We start from the raw sequence: 17,977 nt of genomic DNA on the forward strand, positions 1-17,977 counted from the left end.
TGGGTTTTCTGGAGTTGAGAGAGAACGAGAGAGAAGAAGAAATAAGAGGAGAGAGAGAGACATGTTGATTAGAGAGAGAGAGAGAATGAGCTGGAATTGAGGGAATTATGGAGGAGAGAGAAAACGAGTAAGAGAGAGGGTACGATGACTCGGTGAGAGAGATGAGGAGATGTTGTACGTGATTTATTTATGGGAAAAGAGAGATGACGGGGGAGAGATATTATGAGATTTGAAAGAGAAAGATTGGAGAGAGAGAAAGATTTGAATACGGTAGATACATTTGGTATGATTTTGAACGTGATTGTTGGGGGGATTGGATTTGGATTTGGAGGAGAGATTTGATTACGGGGAAAAATATTTGAGAGGGATAATGAGATGATTGAACGGGATTTGGGATTGATTGGGGAGATTACGGATAGAATTCAAATGGGAGAGAAGATTATGGGAATATATTTATTTATTTTTTCATAATATTTAAAAATAATCATTATAATAATAAGTAAACATATAATAACATTAATAAATAATTAACAACTAAATATTTATATATTTACATATGTACTAATGTACTAAGCTCAGGCTTATATTAATAAGATTATTAACAATACCAATGGGCAAAATAATTATATATAAAAAATATTCACTACAGCTATAAATTAGTATTTATCAGAACTAATAATACAGGGCTATATATTTCATTTATTTTTTATTTTGAAAAAACTCATAAAATTCAAGAATTTGGGGAAAAATATTAATAAGATGAAATTTAATATTTTAAATACTAGTAAAATTTATTTAAATACGTATCGAAGATTTACGGTTGTTACATTTCTTGATAAACATATCATGCGTAAAATCACTTGACAAGCAATTAGTACCAGTAATGAGGTTTGTAAATCATCATCAAAACACGAGACCTAACAAGAGAGAGCTATATTTGGTTGGGTTGAATAAAACTGTTTGTAAATCATCATCAAAACACGAGACCTAACAAGAGAGAGCTATATTTGGTTGGGTTGAATAAAACTGCAGGCTATTTTGGTAAAATATCATGTGGCTGGAGTAAACCTAACTATAGTTTGGTGTGTTATTAACGTAAAAGTTAACATGGGGACTTGCATCAACAACTTAATACAGTTTGAGGGACTAATTTCAAAATATAAATATTTGAGGGACTAATATCAAAATAGGTCTGATTTAAGGGACTAATTTTGAAAAACCCTAATGGTAAAATGTGAAACGGATCCTTTTTCTTTGACACTAAAAAATTTTACTTTCACTCATGAAATTACACTTTTAGTCATGAATAAGAATAGAACAAAAATTTTACTTTCATTCTAAATAAAGAAATAGTAATTCCGCCATTTCATAGTTTAAAATTTAAAAAGTAATAAGCTTGATTTCCTTCTTTTAGCTCTGATAATTCCTATAAAATATTTGGTTGGTTTCCAAAAAACCAAGAATAGGAGTTAGGTACATGGAAATCAATAAAATATTATTTCCATCCATTTCCATCTCTAAAACTGACCCCCAACACCCAATAAAATACTATTTTCATCATCCAACTCATCTCATCTCCTTTCTTATTTTTAAAAAGGCTAAATATCCATATTTGTATTTTAATTCCACCCCAATTTCCAACAAGATATTTTAAATAGGCAAACCCGCTTTAAGACATTTTAATTGATCCAACTAACCAATAAGACATGTTTTCTCGTCAGCGGACAAATTTCCGACGAGATCTCGTCACGTGCATGGCACGTGATGTCTTAAAACTCGTTTTTAGCAGCAGCTATTTCATAGTTTAAAATTTAAAAAAAAAAACAAGGAAATTAATTTTCTTAAGTATGGGTCACATCATCCAATAATATAATGACAACTCATCTCATCTCATCTATTTTCTTACTTTTAAGAATGAACCAAACACAAGAAAATAACATATTATAGGAAATATGTTTCTTATAATTAATTTCTTTATTTTTTTAGTCAACAAACAACCTCAAAACAAGTTTTCTTAAAAAATCACCCACATCATCCAATAATATGGTGACAACTCATCTCATCTCATCTCATCTAATTTCATCTTCTATTCTTTGATTTCCTTCTTTTTTTAGCCAACCAAACAACCTCAAAACAAATTTTCTAGGAAATAGGTTTCCTATTATTTGATTTCCTTCTTTTTTTTGCTCTGATAATTCCTATCAGCCGAACACAGAACATCTCCTTAGCCAAAACAAAAAGGATATGTAGGTCGGGTAAGATATAATACACGCAGAATCCGACCCGTCACAGCCTAAATCACCAATTACTACTACGCAGTGGGCATACGCATACGATAGGAACTTAAAAAAGAGGAAAGTCTCTTCCTCTCACGATACAGTAGTCTATCTTGCGCCCGAACGGTAGCCCCTAACCCTAGTCCAAAATTTCGTCTTTGACGGCATGGCAGCCCCGCAAGACGATGTATGCATCTCCCTTTCTCTCTCTCATTTTTTTTTTCAAAATTCCCCCACCTCTCTTAAACCCCCTATTTCCCCTTCTATTGTGGTCGAAGAACATTCATATTTACTATTTTTTTTTTGTATTAATGATGGTTATGCCCCAGCAACAATTTCTTGAAGAATTCAAAAAGAAGTGTGCGGAAGGGATATATCTAACCCGGAAGTTCCAATCCCTCTGCAATCTAAACGAGTGGGTCGACACGGAATATTCCGATCGCAATACAGAATTTTTAGATCTCAAGGTATCGACTACCATGTGCGGCTCCAATAGCGAAATTGACAAGGAGGTATATACTTTATATAAAATGTGATCCCTGAAGAACAGGGATAGTGTTAATTAATGGAAGATCCCCCCTCTTTTTTTTTTTTTTTTTGAAATTTGCGTACAGGTTTATAGATCGATTGGGAGAAATGTGGCGGTTCTATTTAAGGATCGATTCAAGATTCTTGTAGAAATTAATAAGAAATTTCAACCTGCATTGGAAGGCACTCCTCCGGTAGTACTAAATACTAACATCCATCATAAAAGCTCACATCAATTTTTCCCCCTTAAATTATACTCACGGCGATCTGTTACTTAAATTGAATATTGCTGTAGGAAGTAATAGATGCTCAACTTCGAAAGTTTGAACATGATGCGTTGGAGATTGTTAATCAGGCACGGGACAAGGTTTGCATCTTACTTCTGAAAGGCTACATCTAATTTTAATTGATCCCCAATTTTGTTTATATCGATTATCCAACCTTTTTAGGCTGATAAAATCATAGGAGGACTTCGAAAAGAGGCTGAACAAATCCCACAACGCAAAAAGGCCCTTTTGCTTTTGTTGCTCCATCGGGAGGACTATTATGAAACGGTATGTGCTGCACACGCTATCTTGATTTAGTATATGGTGGGTCTTGTTTTTCGTCTAGTGATCTGCTGGAGTAATTACCCTCTACCTGCAATAATTTGTTATTGAGTCTTCACACCAACATAGAATCAGTTACTTCTATTTATATTGCTCTTGGTATATTTTGAAATCTACTGTACCGTTAGTTAGCCTTAGCATAACTCTGGAGCGCGTCTTTGTTGCCATGGCAAATCATCTCTTCCTCTTGATAATCTTCTTTTTGTTTTGATATTGTCACGGCTTACTTCCCAAGATATAACAGTGGCAAGACCTGACTATTTCGTCAGCGTATCTATCAGGACAGAATGCCCAAGCGTCACTAAAGTTACGAAAATATATAATCCATTATTAGATTTGTGGAAACTATATAATATCTGCAAGAATTAATCTAAATAATACTTACCGCTATCCAATGTTTTAAATATAGGTCGATTTATCAATTTATCATTGATATATAGGGTTTGGGCCGTGGCCGATACGATTTTTGTAAAAATTTATCGCATTGTCGTTTTTAGCCGATTTGCCTTGATATATCGGTGTAAATTTCTCCTTCCAAGACCTCTTTCGACCACCTCTCTTGAAGGCTCGATATTTCGTTAAATGTGCTTAGATTTTATTTTAGGATATTATATTTTATATGCTCACCGATATAACACTGATTTTTACTCTTTATCCCCAATATATCCTCAATAACTGGGATCCGATATGAATTCTGGTTGTCCAATATATTTTCGATAACCGCTGTGTAAAACCTTGCCACTATCTCAGTATCTCATCATTCAACACTTAGTGCGCAATTTATATCAACAAATCTACTTAACTGCTATCTCTCCTAATGTTAGCCCCATTCAACCTAAACCTACAACTGATACGAGTCACCGCGCAAACACTTTTGATCGCAGAATTATCAAAGATGGTTTGAGAAGAAAACAGTAAAGCATACAAGACGAATCAACTGGTGTAGGAAAATACATTCTCTAGATTATGAGAATCAAAGATTACAAAATCTCACCCTCACAATCCAATCTCACTAGAATAAAGAATAATCTCTATATTATCTTTAGAATCTAATCTGATGTTTAAAACCCCTAAACAATCTCTATTTATATGTCTAACAATGTGGATGACAAAATCATAAATAAGCAAGCCCAAAGCCACTTGGAAAACGCGTCAATCAGGAGTCCAGTTTGGCCCAGGAAACCGATCCGGTCGACCGACATGCTTGCGTCGGTCTACCGGCCAGAGGCATGATTTTTAACCCTGTAAGCGTATCTGATATCGGTCGATTGATGCTGAACCTTCGGTCAACCGGTCTGGTCTTCGCGGTCGACCGATGCTGGAACCCCGGTCGACCGGCCAGAGTGCTTGCGTGCTTCTTGTTTTTCTTGTCGTTTTCCTGCTTTTGACTTCTTCACCGTCACCTATGGCTCCACCCACACCTCTATTCTCAAGTTACCATAAGAATCGTCTATCTTTAAGTTCCCATAAGGATTACTAAGCTCCCAAAGCTGAGAGAAGATACACTCATATCATGGCTCTCCCTTGAGGAACTTGAAGTCCCATTCAATTTAGAACTTCACCTGAAGGAACTCTCGAGCCCCTCCTTTGTTGAACCACCTGACCTTGCTAGGAACTTGACCTTGACGTCCAATCAGAAACAACTTCGTCCCCCGTCTAGTCGTAGTCACCTTTCACTCCAAAATACAATACTCTTTCAACGGATCTTCTCTATCAAACCACAAATCCTCAACATGCGACAAGATCACTTTGTCGTCACCCTCATCGTCCAGCAATGGAGGTTCGAACAACTTTCAGTACTCGGTATTAATCATCGAATACATGCATAAGTAATGTGGCAAATCTAGCTTGAAGGCGTTGTCACCAATCTGATCGAGAATCCTGAATGAACCATATCGTATAGGCTTCAACTTCTTCCCTCTCTCTTTAGCTGCTCCTTAACTTCAGCCACATTGTCATTTTTGTCAAAATTACAAGGAACTCGATGTTGATCATGTTTCGCCTTATACTTCGCTTGTGAGTTCTTCAATTGAGCTTCAACCATAGCGTGAATATACGCTATCTTCTCCAAAAATTGTTGAGCCCGTTGTCTTTCACTCCCTTCCTTGCCGTAGCTTCACTAGAAAACACAAGATCGAATGGACTTGGGGGTAAGAACCCGTAACAAGTATCAAATGGTGACTTTCCCAAAGATCCATGAATAGCCCGATTGAACGCAAACTGAAGGTATTGTAAGCTCTCATCCCAAGTCTTGGGATGTCTGGAATTATACCCCCGCAACATGTGAACCATAGTCTGGTTGATTACCTCTGTTTGTCCGTCTGTGGATGAAATATCGTCCTCTTCTTCAATTTAATGTCCATCAAACTCCACAAAGAATTCCAAAAGTCTCTGAGAAACTGACTATCCCGATTCAAAATAATCGAACTTGGTAACCCAAAGTGCTTCCACATGCTCAAAGAACAACTGTGATGCACCCGTTCCCGTCATGGTCTTCTTATAAGGAATCAAGATCACAATCTTGCTGAAACGGTCCACCACAACGTACAAATAGTCATGCCCACGCTTGATCGTTGACAACCCTCCTATCAAATCTATAGAAATGCTCTCCACGGTCTAGAAGGCACTGGTAATAGTAGATACAATTCATCTTCCTATTAGAAGGCTTTGAAATGCAACATAGTTTACACCATCCAACGTACTTAGTAACATCCTCTAACATCTTCAGCCAAAAGACATAACGCTGTAGATTGAGAAGCGTCTTTTGGATCCCAAAATGACCTAGTACACGCGATGTATGTGCCTCTTTAATCCACTGCTACCTATCGCCATCCTCCCGAATGCAAAGTGATGTCCCATAATATACAAACCATCTGCTCCAAGTTCATACTCCCCCTTTCTATCAGTCTTCACCTGCTCGAACGCACTGCTGAAGTCTTTACTGAATGTGTACATCTGCACATACTCTAAAGGAACCAAGGACTAAATACGCGTCGCCACCAATAAAGCTCTCACTGGCGGTCGAGACAACATATCGGTTAACTTGTTAGTTGCCCCCTTCTTGTGCCTAATGATGATGTTGAACGCCATCAGATAGGACATCCACTTCATGTGCCGTGCTTGATGTAGTTTTGTCTAGGCATGTAGAAACTCCAATGACTTGTGATCCGAGTGCACTACAACCTCTTTACCTAACAAATACACCCTCCAATATTTGATCGCCTGATAAAGTACATAAAACTCATTGTCGTAAGTCGAATAGTTCTCAATAGCACCCGTAGACATCTCAGGATGGTACTCCACCGACTTCCCATCATGTACCAACACAACGTTCATAGCATAACTAGAAGCGTCGGTCTCTATCTCGAAGGTCCTCTGTAAATTAGGCAATGCCAACACCGGTGCCTCCAAGATTTTCCTCTTCAGTAATTGAAACGCCTCCTCATGCGTCCTCCCCACTCGAACTGAACCCTCGTCTTTGTAAGGCCATTTAAAGATGCTGCATAAGTAAAAAAATATCGAATAAACTTACGCAAATACTAGCAAGCCCCCATGAAGCTTCTCACCTCCATCACTGCTCTAAGCGTCAACCACTTCGTGATCACCGCCACCTTGCTTGGATCTATCCTCCGTTTTCCCTTCCCCACGATGAAGCTAATATACACTAACTCGTCCTTCTCAAATTCGTACTTCTTCCCGTTGAGCTTCAGCTATCCGTTCTGCAACACCTCAAACACCTTCTCTACATTAACAAGATGTTCCTCCTAGGTCTTGCTGTACACCAATATATCATCGAGGTAAACTATCATAAAATCCTCTATAAAATATCTCAACAAATCATTCATGAGTCTCATAAAGGTCGCCAGAGCGTCGCATAATCCAAATGGCATCACCAACCACTCGAAAAGGCTCTGCTTGGTCTTGAACGCAGTCTTTCAAGTGTCATCTTCCCGAATCCTCACCTGATGGTAACCAGACTTCAGATCCAATTTCGTAAAAAATCTCGCTCCCTCAAACTGGTTCATAAGATAATTGATCCGTGATAGTGGGTAACGATTCTTGAACGTTATCTTGTTGAGCGCCCGATAATCCACGCACATGCGCCAACCTCCATCCTTCTTGGGCACCAATAACACTGGCGACCCGCAAGGTGAACAACTTGGCACTATCACTCCCGTCTCCAGAAGCTCCTGAACCTGCTTTTTTATCTGCTCAGACTACTGTACAGACGTACAGTACAACCCTATATTCTGCAAGAAACTCTACCCTGTCAACATAGTATCGTGCTCTACACCCCGCCTCAGTGGTAGTCCCGTGATCTCGCAAGAAACTCTACCCTGTCAACATAGTATCGTGCTCTACACCCCGCCTCAGTGGTAGTCCCGTGATCTCCGAAAACATGTTCGCATACTTGGCCAGTATCGTGCTCTACACCCCGCCTCAGTGGTAGTCCCGTGATCTCCGAAAACATGTTCGCATACTTGGCCATTAAGCTGTCAAGATCTTCCTCCTGAAGCTTGCTCAAGGCAGTCAAGCACACTACTCAGCTGCTCCTCATAAGACCTAATGAACAATAAAACAAACTTCTTGCTCGCATTCACTAGCCTCTTCGCCGGAGTCACCGTCACCAAGCTCGTCTTTTGCGAAAGAGACGCCGAATGAAAAATAAACTGCTCGCCATTCTTGGTTAACGTATATTTCTGGGCCTGACTATCATAGATCTTATACCTATCCCATAAATAAGGATTGCCCAGTATAACTTGACAAACATCTAATGGAACAACGTCGTACGTGACCTCGTCAATATACAACTCGTGGAGTAAAAATCTGAAGGTGCATTAACTGATTACACTCAACCCCGCCTCCTTCTGAATCCATCCTAAAGGATAGAGATTCAGATGCTTGACCGTCTTCAGACCCAGCTTCACCAAGGCCTTGGATATCAAATTCTTCTGGCTCCGGATCAACTAACGCATCAACCAAGCCGGTCTTCACCTGCAATTTAAGAACAAATCTGCTCATTGGGGTCTTCTTCTTCCTTCGCGGCATATTTTCCCGTTATAAGGTTGAGACTGCTATTTGTCTCTGTCATCCCAGGGACTTTATTCGGACCATGTGCTATCATATATGCCTTTTTCTCCTCCTTCAACCCCTTCCGCTTCAAATGAGGATACTTCTAACACCGATCAACTACGTGTCCTGTATGCTTGCAGTGATTTCAAATCAATCCTACCTTTCCTGGGTCGCCCTTCTTCTTCTCCTCAGTTTGGGAGCCACTAGACTTGTTTTCACCTTGTTTTGCATTACCCTTCGTCTCGTTGCCTTTCTCCTGCTTGCCCTCAATGACAATAACCTTCACGTTTGCCTCTGCAATCGACTCAACCGTGAACAACTTCATCTCTTTTAATGACAATAACCTTCACGTTTGCCTCTGCAATCGACTCAGCCGTGAATAGCTTCATCTCTTTTTGGATGTATTCATTCAGACCCGTCATATAATTCATGAAGATGTAGTACTTTTTTGTCGTAATGTTGAGGACCATCGCCTGTGCTGGAACTCTGTAGTGTATTTTTGAACGGTCTGATTGAACATTTGACGAAAACCGTACCACTTGTACCAACGCTATTCAAGAAATCCCACCGGATAGAACTGCTTTCTCAGTAGTTTCTTAAACTTGTTGCACGACATCACTTTCTTTTCTTGCTTACAGTAGAACTTCCACCACGTCAACGCGTGCCCGGAAAGCTGCAAAGTCATGAAAACAATCTTCTCTCTAGACGAATAGCTATAAAGAGTAAAATACGTTTCCATATGCTCGATCCAATCATCAAGCCTCTTGACGTCTACACTCCCATCATAAACAGGAATCTCTACTCTGAAATCGATCTTCAGATTTTGGTAAGAACCCTTACCCCCTTGATGTGGAACAGTCTTGACGGTTTCGACCTCCTTGTCGGAATTTTAATTCTCACTATCTCCACCGGATTCAATAGGTTTCTTCTAAGACTTCGAAGAAGATTCGCCCTTTTTGTCTCCATGGATGAGATCGATGGGTTACATAATAATCGACCCGATTATTTCGATCTGCTTCTCCAATGCATCAAGCATCGTTGAATTGTCACTTTCTATCATCTTCTTCTTGCTTGATTTCTAGACTTCTCCCAAAGATACAAAGATCTTGTCTAGCTTCTTGTATTGCGATCGAGTAAGGACCATACACAAGATGTTTCCTTAACCGGATCTAATTGCTCTGATACCAACTTGATATGAGTCGTCGCATGAGCACCTTTGATCGCGGAATTATCAAAGGTGGTTTGAGAAGAAAACAGTAAAGCACACAAGACGAATCAATTGGTGTAGGAAAATACATTCTCTAGATTATGATAATCAAAGATTACAAAATCTCACCCTCACAATCCAATCTCACTAGAATAAAGAACAACCTCTATATTATCTTTAGAATCTAATCTGATGTTTAAAACCCCTAAACAATCTCTATTTATATGTCTAACAATGTGGATGACAAAATCATAAATAAGCAAGCCCAAAGCCACTTGGAAAACGCGTCAATCAGGAGTCCAGTTTGGCCTAGGAAACCGATCCGGTCGACCGACATGCTTGCGTCGGTCTACCGGCCAGAGGCATGCTTTTTAACCCTGTAAGCGTATCTGATATCGGTCGATTGATGCTGAACCTTAGGTCAATCGGTCTGGTCTTCGCGGTCGACCGATGCTGGAACCCCGGTAGACCGGCCAGAGTGCTTACGTGCTTCCTGTTTTTTTGTCGTTTTCCTGCTTTTGACTTCTTCACCGCCACCTATAGCTTCACCCACACCTCTATTCTCAAGCTACCATGAAAATCGTCTATCCTTAAGCTCCCATGAGGATTATTAAGCTCCCGAAGCTGAGAGAAGATACACCCGTATCAACAACACTCCATTTGCTTGCAGCCCCTTTCCTTGCCCAATGGTCACATTCCCTTCCCCACAAGATGAGGAAAGTTTCAAAGATGAAGATTGGTCATTATTGGTTAAAGGTGAGAGTTTTGATTGAAGGCAAAGAAAACCATCACATTCCCTCTCTTTGACTTCGATGAAATTTTCTCCAGCTTCAAGGCGTAGCTATTTGCTATTTATACGGGCTTGTGACTTGTGAAGGATTGCAAATGGTTTTGTTTATGGGGCTGGTTTCGATCATAAATGTTGCAACTTGTAAGTGAGTTTAGTTATGAGTTGATTTTTTTAGAAGTTTCGATCATAAATGTTGCAACTTGTAAGTGAGTTTAGTTATGAGTTGATTTTTTTAGAATTCGGAGTGAAATTTGGGCTGTCGGTAAATTGAGTTTTAAGAATACTTTTGTTTAGAAGAATATTTATTCTGAGTTTGATTAGCAGTGATCGAGTTCAATTGCATGTTACCCTTGCAATTAAACACTACATATTTGCGAGAGAGATTTTGTTTAGTGGTCTACATATGAAGAAAACCCCAAAGAAAATATAGTCATCATAGAGTTAAGAAAAGAAAAGAAGCATTCAGAGGGACATGTAGTCTAGCCTTGTTATGGTGCCCTCCCTGTTTGTTGAGTACAGACATAGAAGAGTTTTGTTGGGATTAGTTGGAAAGGTTGGACCATCTCTTTCACCAGTGACTTTTCCGTTGTACACTCACTGATGAAGATGAGGATGTCATGGATGATCCCCTGTCCATCTCTCGCTAAAATTGATTTAATTAAAAATAGATAGTTATAGAGAAATAAATTTATACTAGGAACCACTAGAATAGTTGGTATATTTCATCAAAAGCTAGTTTTATCCAATGTGTGTTAACTAACTAACATATATCCAGATTTGGTGGGTAAATTTGGAAATAAGGATGATTTGAGGGGTATGTATGTATAAACCCCTGAAAGTTAATATCCAGTGCAGTAGTCTTTCTCTACCACATCCATCATTAAATAATATGACCAATCTGTGTCTCCCCATCCTGATTTGATTGCTGAGCAAAGTACCGCTACTCAGAATATTTAAGTAACCAAATTTGGATAGTCAGGATGCAATCTAGAAGTGTTGCGAAAGGAAGAGGGTATAAAAATAAGAGCAGCTACTAAAAAGAAAGAAACATTTAGCAAGTTTTTCTTACAAAGAACATCATTTTGCATCGTATACATTTACTTTTCTTACTCACAAAATGATATACATTTACTGCAACCTTCCTTATCCTTTCGGTTGCAGAAAAATGTTGATCTTGAGAGTCTCGAGCATTGTTTTAAATATCGACCGATAACCGATATTATCGGCCGAGTTATCGGATTTGGGAGCTCTCCGATAGGATAACTTGGATTTTTAATCGGTTATCGTTTTTGGCAAGTTATCGGGAAGTTATCGGCGTTATCGGTACTTATCGGCCGATAAACAAGGTTTTTTTATCGGGATTATCGGCCGATAAGTAAGGCTATGCAATCGAATGGTTTCATCGTGCGGTCAAGATGTAAGTTTTGCTTTCTACAATTGGTTAGTGATTCTAAACATGATGATTTACATTTTGATATGTTTATATTTCATTAAGCATGGTTAGATTATATTTTTTAGTTATTATATTATATATATACACCATTCCGTATATCACTCCGATAAATACTACTTATCCCCGATATATCCCCGATTTCCGCTATCCGATAAGGATTTTGGCCGTCCGATAAATTCCCGATAACCGATATTTAAAACCTTGGTCTCGAGTTTCTTCTTTGACACACCCTCATAAAGGGCAAATATTATATTTGTTAAGGGAGGGGATATTGATGTTTAAGAAAAATGTACCTCACATGGAACTAGATTAGTTCTCAACACTTTACGGTACCATAAATTTACCATTACGACATGCTTTTGACACCTTATGGTTCTGATTCTTTTCCATCTTACTGAGGAACTGCTTTAGTTATATTGATATTTGATACGATCATGGCAATGCTTTGGAAACCTTTATAAATGGTGTTGCGTGATCTCTACATTACAATTACAACAGTTATATAAATTATCTAACCACCTTTAGTCCTATTGCTTATACTTTGAATTTATTTTGGTTTTAACGAGAAAGATTGAATTTTTTTTACATTTAATCCATCAGAAGAATTCTGATGCACTCAAGAAAGTATGTGTTTTGAAAGGCTTTATAGACTTTCTTCTGCATTGCTATTTTTTGTGTAAGTTTCACTGAAATTTTATACCATTTTTAGAGTGTGCTATATATAAATTTGGTGATGTTGATAAAATCTTTGTTTAGACTTCTCAACTCTTAGAGAATAACCCCCTCTATTGTTTTTTTTTCCAGATTGATTGTTTTTTGCATGATGTAAGAGCCTATCGTGCAAGAGAAATGAAGAAAATACGCAAAAACCAAAATCTTCAACGTTCATCGGTAAGTCTTCATTAATACAAGGTGGAAGACCATAATTTGTTGCAAAATGAAAAATTATGGGAAGTCAGGAAGGAGTGCTTATAACCCTAAAAAAGTTGGTTGGTGTTAAGAATATTCTCTATGTTCTATTTCTCTTTTGAGTTGAAATGAATAAGATAGAGAATGAGAATCTTCATGGTTCATGGTCATTTTCTGTCCAGCTTAATTTTTAGGTGTTTGTCTTGCATTACCCTCCTTCAGAACGTGATCCAGTCTGCTTGCCCAAATATGAATTCTTTTCAATCATGCATCTTGTACTATCTAATATTTTTGAGGTGTCTGTTTTGCATTGTTTTGTAGTTTTAGAGAACTCAAGACTCAATAGTTTACTTCATCCATGGTATTGCAGGCTTTAAAGTTGCAATATATTGCACATGGGTCGTTCCGCGAAATGGTAAATACGTATTTCTATGTATGGCGTCGATTATCTAGCTTGGAGGATGCATTAAATTCGTTATTCGCTGCAACATCAAGAAATATTCGAACGCTACAAGATACTACTCGAAAGCTTTTGCTAGTTCAATTGGCAGAAAAAGATTATGAGGTTATATATGAGTACATTAATTTCTCATGAAGTAGGCTTTCAGCTTAAGTTGCTAACACTTTTATCTTTTTGCAGCTTCTTACCTTAATCGTTGAAGCCGAACTTGATCTCCGTGGCAATGCAGAGAATTTTCGTGAAGATCGTGAAAACGAAGTGTATAGTTTAGCAAATTGTCTCAAAAATCATCCCGAAAGTGACAAGGTACTTGTGTGCATATATATTTACAATATCATATATTTGCTTTATCTTCAATCGTAATTTTTTTGAGAACTATTTCAGGCTATCAATACTTTGAGTAGCTATTTTCTGAAAAAGATGGTGTCTGCTGATAAAGAAAAAAGAAAGGTATGCATCTTCTCCAGTATGCTCATCAATTGGTTTTTTATCAACACTAACTTTACTTCCAACTGTCGAACTTCTTAGGTCAATACATTTCAACAAATTGTAAGAGAACAAAATAATAACTGTCCAGGAATGGACAAAGCTGAAAAATATGTTCTTCTTTTAACAAAGGAGCATTGTGCGAAGGTATGTACTATCAGATAAATATTGTATCTATTAACTTTCTGTTATCCAGCAGCTGTCACCAAACATATATAATAGAAAATTATTTCATTTTTCCTTATCAGATAGTCTTCTCTTCTGTATTCTAGACTTCTTTTTATGTCCATCTTGTGTGCATATTTATCTCCAATTAAATGTTTGAGGTAACTGCACTTTTGAACTTAGAATGTCAACATATAGGAGTTTGTATTCACCAATCTTCTCGAGTACAAATAATTCATCCTTTTATCTTGATGATACCCCTTATATCTGTCTGCAATCATTTGGTACGCATCATGTTTCAGACATGGAGACTAGTGCTGAATGGGTGAGAAATTGTTGCCTAGACTTGGTTTCCATGGCGTCGGAGAAAAAAAAAGGGAATGGATTTTTGGGTTTACTCCTAACCTACAGCTCCATCTAAAACGTGATTTGGATATTTTCTCCTGACGAGCTCTAAAAGTCTGACTCGACCCTTGATCTCGGCAGCAACATACAATCTAGTTACAAATTCCGCATCATTCCTAGCTCTGCAGCAATCATGACCGCGATGATGATTGGGTAACAGGAGCAAGCTCGCAATGCCGGAGGCAATTGGGTTCTGATTGGCCAAGGGTCCGGATCTGATCACTTTAGGATTATGGATCTTATTGCAGAAGAGTCTGAACTAGGGTGGATCTTATTGCAGAAGATTCTAAAGGTTGAAGATTGTAATAAGTGGAGGAGTTGCTGAAAGAGTCTTGGAACAAAGGGGCGAGTCTATAAATGTACCTATTGATGAAGATGATGATCAAGCTATGTGCAGAAAGCATGACATTTAAGGCTTGACGTTAAATTAGGATAGTTTTAGTTTTCTTTCCAACTGAGTTTATTATTATATAACTATATATTGAGGATATGTATAATATTTTGAAAAAGTGCTAGAGGCACACCCTCTCAAGCACATCCCCAACCACATCCTCTCTATCTACAGTGCAGTGGGTCCCACACTTGATGGGACCCACTGCACTGTAGATAGAGAGGATGTGGTTGGGGATGTGCTTGAGAGGGTGTGCCTCTAGCACTCCTCAATATTTGAAGTTGTCTACGAACTAAAAGAAAGGTTCATAGATGAACTTTAAAATGACTAAGAGAAAGATGTAAATGTGAACATGTGTTACTTTTTTTGTGGGGAGGGGGGGTGCAGGGGGGAGTAGTTGCTCTCGCGGCCCTTATGAAAATGGAGGACCAATAAACATTTTATCCACCTCATTAACATGGTTCCTTTTATAATTAGTTTATCGTCAATAGCGCTAATTTCCTCATTTATGGCATTGATTGTTATAAAATCTTAGAAAAAATAGATGCATTTTGAAACTTAGGTAGTGAAATTTTCTAAATCGGTTACCCCTAAACAAAATCCTTCAATTGTTCGCTGTTAAATTTGTCTCATTTTTAATTAGCTTTTCATTGTAGTTGTTAGATCTGCTTGATATTAGGCTGTTTAATTCTTTAGACGTAGACACATGCTTGGAATGCAAATATCAGTCCTGTTATCGATTTTTGCAGGTGGATGCAGTTCTACATCAAATAGCATTGTTCGAAAATGTCCTTCTAGGAGACTATCTTGTGTGGAAGAAGTGGAAGGACACAGAGTCAAGTTTAAAATTGCCGGAACTAACTTTCCCTGATTTTATTTTAGAGCCTTCAATATTGATGCAACAATTTAGGGAATCCGTGCAGATTGAAAAGCATGTAGAGTTGGAGCTAGAAGAGGAACTAGATCTCCACTGATCAAAGGTATTTTTTATTATTTTATTATGGCTATGTGCATGCCTTATTCTATTTAGAACATCCATTATTTGCGCCTGAAGGGAGATTTATTTTATTATGGCTATGTGCATGCCTTATTCTATTTAGAACATCCATTATTTGCGCCTGAAGGGAGAAAGGAAATAGTATTATTACCAACACTCCATTATTTGCGCCTGAAGGGAGAAAGGAAATAGTATTATTACCAACACAGTGTGATGTGGTGAAGACTGTTCAAGAAGTATGCGTTTAAGAGGTTTTGACATCAATCTTTTTGGATCTGCTTGGACCAAAATATAATATTTATTCTTGTTGTTATTGCTTCTGGTTATGGGCTTAGCTTAATATGAGTGTGTCCTGAGTGAGGGATTTATGGAGTTGGACACTGGATTCTGTATATATCTTTCAATGAAACGCCCTATACCTCACCTGATAAGTGCAAAGACAATTTGCAATTAAAATTAGAATAATGATAATTACACTACTCCTTCCAACACTACTTCCACACTGTAAGCGAGAAGTGTTGGCTCCCTTGATAAATCACATATTTTCAAAATAGTTAAAAGAGAATTGGACCCCACAATTTTCTCTCGTATATTGTAGTAGTTTAGCAGTAGTAGTGTAAATATCCCTATTCTAAGGGGTGTTTGGTTCACCAAATTTATAGAAAATTTTATGGAAACTGTCTTACAATGACATTTTTGTAATTAAATGGTGTCTATAGGTTTCCTAAAACTCATTTGGGTTTACCAAATGTTTAGAGTGATAGATTTCTATAAAGTAAAGAAAAGGGGTATATTTAGTAGAAACCCACTTCCTCAGGAAAAGGAGTGACAATCTGACAAAACTCACTTTATCCCATTAAAATGTTACCCTTTTCTCTACTTGGTGGACACCTTTTCCTCTTTTCTTCTTTCTCCACTTTATCCCATTAAAATGTTACCCTTTTCTCTACTTGGTGGACACCTTTTCCTCTTTTCTTCTTTCTCAAGTGAAACAAACAAAAAAATACTTGGTGGACACCTTTTCCTCTTTTCTTCTTTCTCAAGTGAAACAAACAAAAAAAAGGGGAGAAACCTCTTCTTATTTTTGGGCTTCCTTATTTTGTGGTTTTGAACCAAACTAGGAAAGGTACTCAAGATAGAAACCCCCAATTTTTTACACAACCGAAATAAATTTCATAAAAATTTGTAGAAACACTTGGAAACTATTTTTTGTCCACTTCTCCTGTTCCTTTTTTTAAATGATATTCGAACCATACATGCCCTAAAACTAAGAGAAATAGGATGGCATGGCTAGGTTCCTTTTTTTAAATGATATTCGAACCATACATGCCCTAAAACTAAGAGAAATAGGATGGCATGGCTAGACTTTAATGGTGTAAACTAGCAGTAACTTTTTATAACTGGAAGAAAACATGGAAAAACAGGAAATTTTTAAAAAAAATTGTAAACAAGTTTACTCTTAATAGGCGATGTTTTTCTTGACAATTACCATAGTCTATTTATTTACGTGCAATAATAACAGCCATACTGAAGCATCTACAAGCTTATATTTATGTATATGTTAGATATCTCACCATTATAATTTATAAGGCCCTAGGCGATAATTTTAGTGATCAAAGATAACAAAGAACATTTTAAGATTCAATACTCTGTCCTTCAGCTTGATTTGCAATTTCTACAAGAACCGAAGAAAGAGAAGCTTAAAGTATGATTGTGAAGAGGCATATTAGAGGTTTCGAGCTAGTTTTAAATTTAGTTTGATACAAGTTTGTTAATTTATCCATGCTTTATTTCATGTTGGTAAAAATTTTCAGCTCAAGTAATACTAGTGTTTGATAAAGTGAAGTTTAATATGGGGAACTTTTATTGAGAATTCTGCTGATGCAACTAAATTGATACAATATTTCTTCTCTCTCTCACACTCATATTGATCATCATGAAATTACTTGGTTATATCTAGCTGGTTTTTTCCTTTTTGCAAAAGATTTATCAGTTTGTTGCTTACCACCGCAGGCATGAGTTGTGGCATGTTCTTAGGGTAGCCAATAAGTTGGATTCTATGTTGATGTATAGCTAACATAAAGCTAAGTGGCTCATTGAGATTGCTTCTTAAGCAGCCACTTACTAACATCTAGCTAGTTTTAAATTTCCTTATTTTGTGTTCAATTTTTTAGGGGAATTGATATAGTGTTTGGAACGCAGAGAGATCTCCAATGGAGGCGGAATATT

General features: G+C 37.6%; 1 protein-coding gene across 1 annotated transcript; it reads left to right on the forward strand.

The window, feature by feature from the left end:
- Positions 2,335–15,740, forward strand: LOC109833637. Its single transcript, XM_020401380.1, has 11 exons — positions 2,335–2,463; positions 2,606–2,788; positions 2,891–2,998; positions 3,100–3,171; positions 3,254–3,358; positions 12,740–12,826; positions 13,215–13,409; positions 13,485–13,610; positions 13,689–13,754; positions 13,833–13,937; positions 15,501–15,740. The coding sequence occupies exons 1-11, from the start codon at positions 2,443–2,445 to the stop codon at positions 15,723–15,725; spliced, it is 1,293 nt and encodes a 430-aa protein (XP_020256969.1). The 5' UTR covers positions 2,335–2,442; the 3' UTR covers positions 15,726–15,740.

The sequence above is a fragment of the Asparagus officinalis genome, chromosome 3, assembly GCF_001876935.1.
Source record: "Asparagus officinalis chromosome 3, Aspof.V1, whole genome shotgun sequence".
Taxonomy (NCBI): domain Eukaryota; kingdom Viridiplantae; phylum Streptophyta; class Magnoliopsida; order Asparagales; family Asparagaceae; genus Asparagus; species Asparagus officinalis.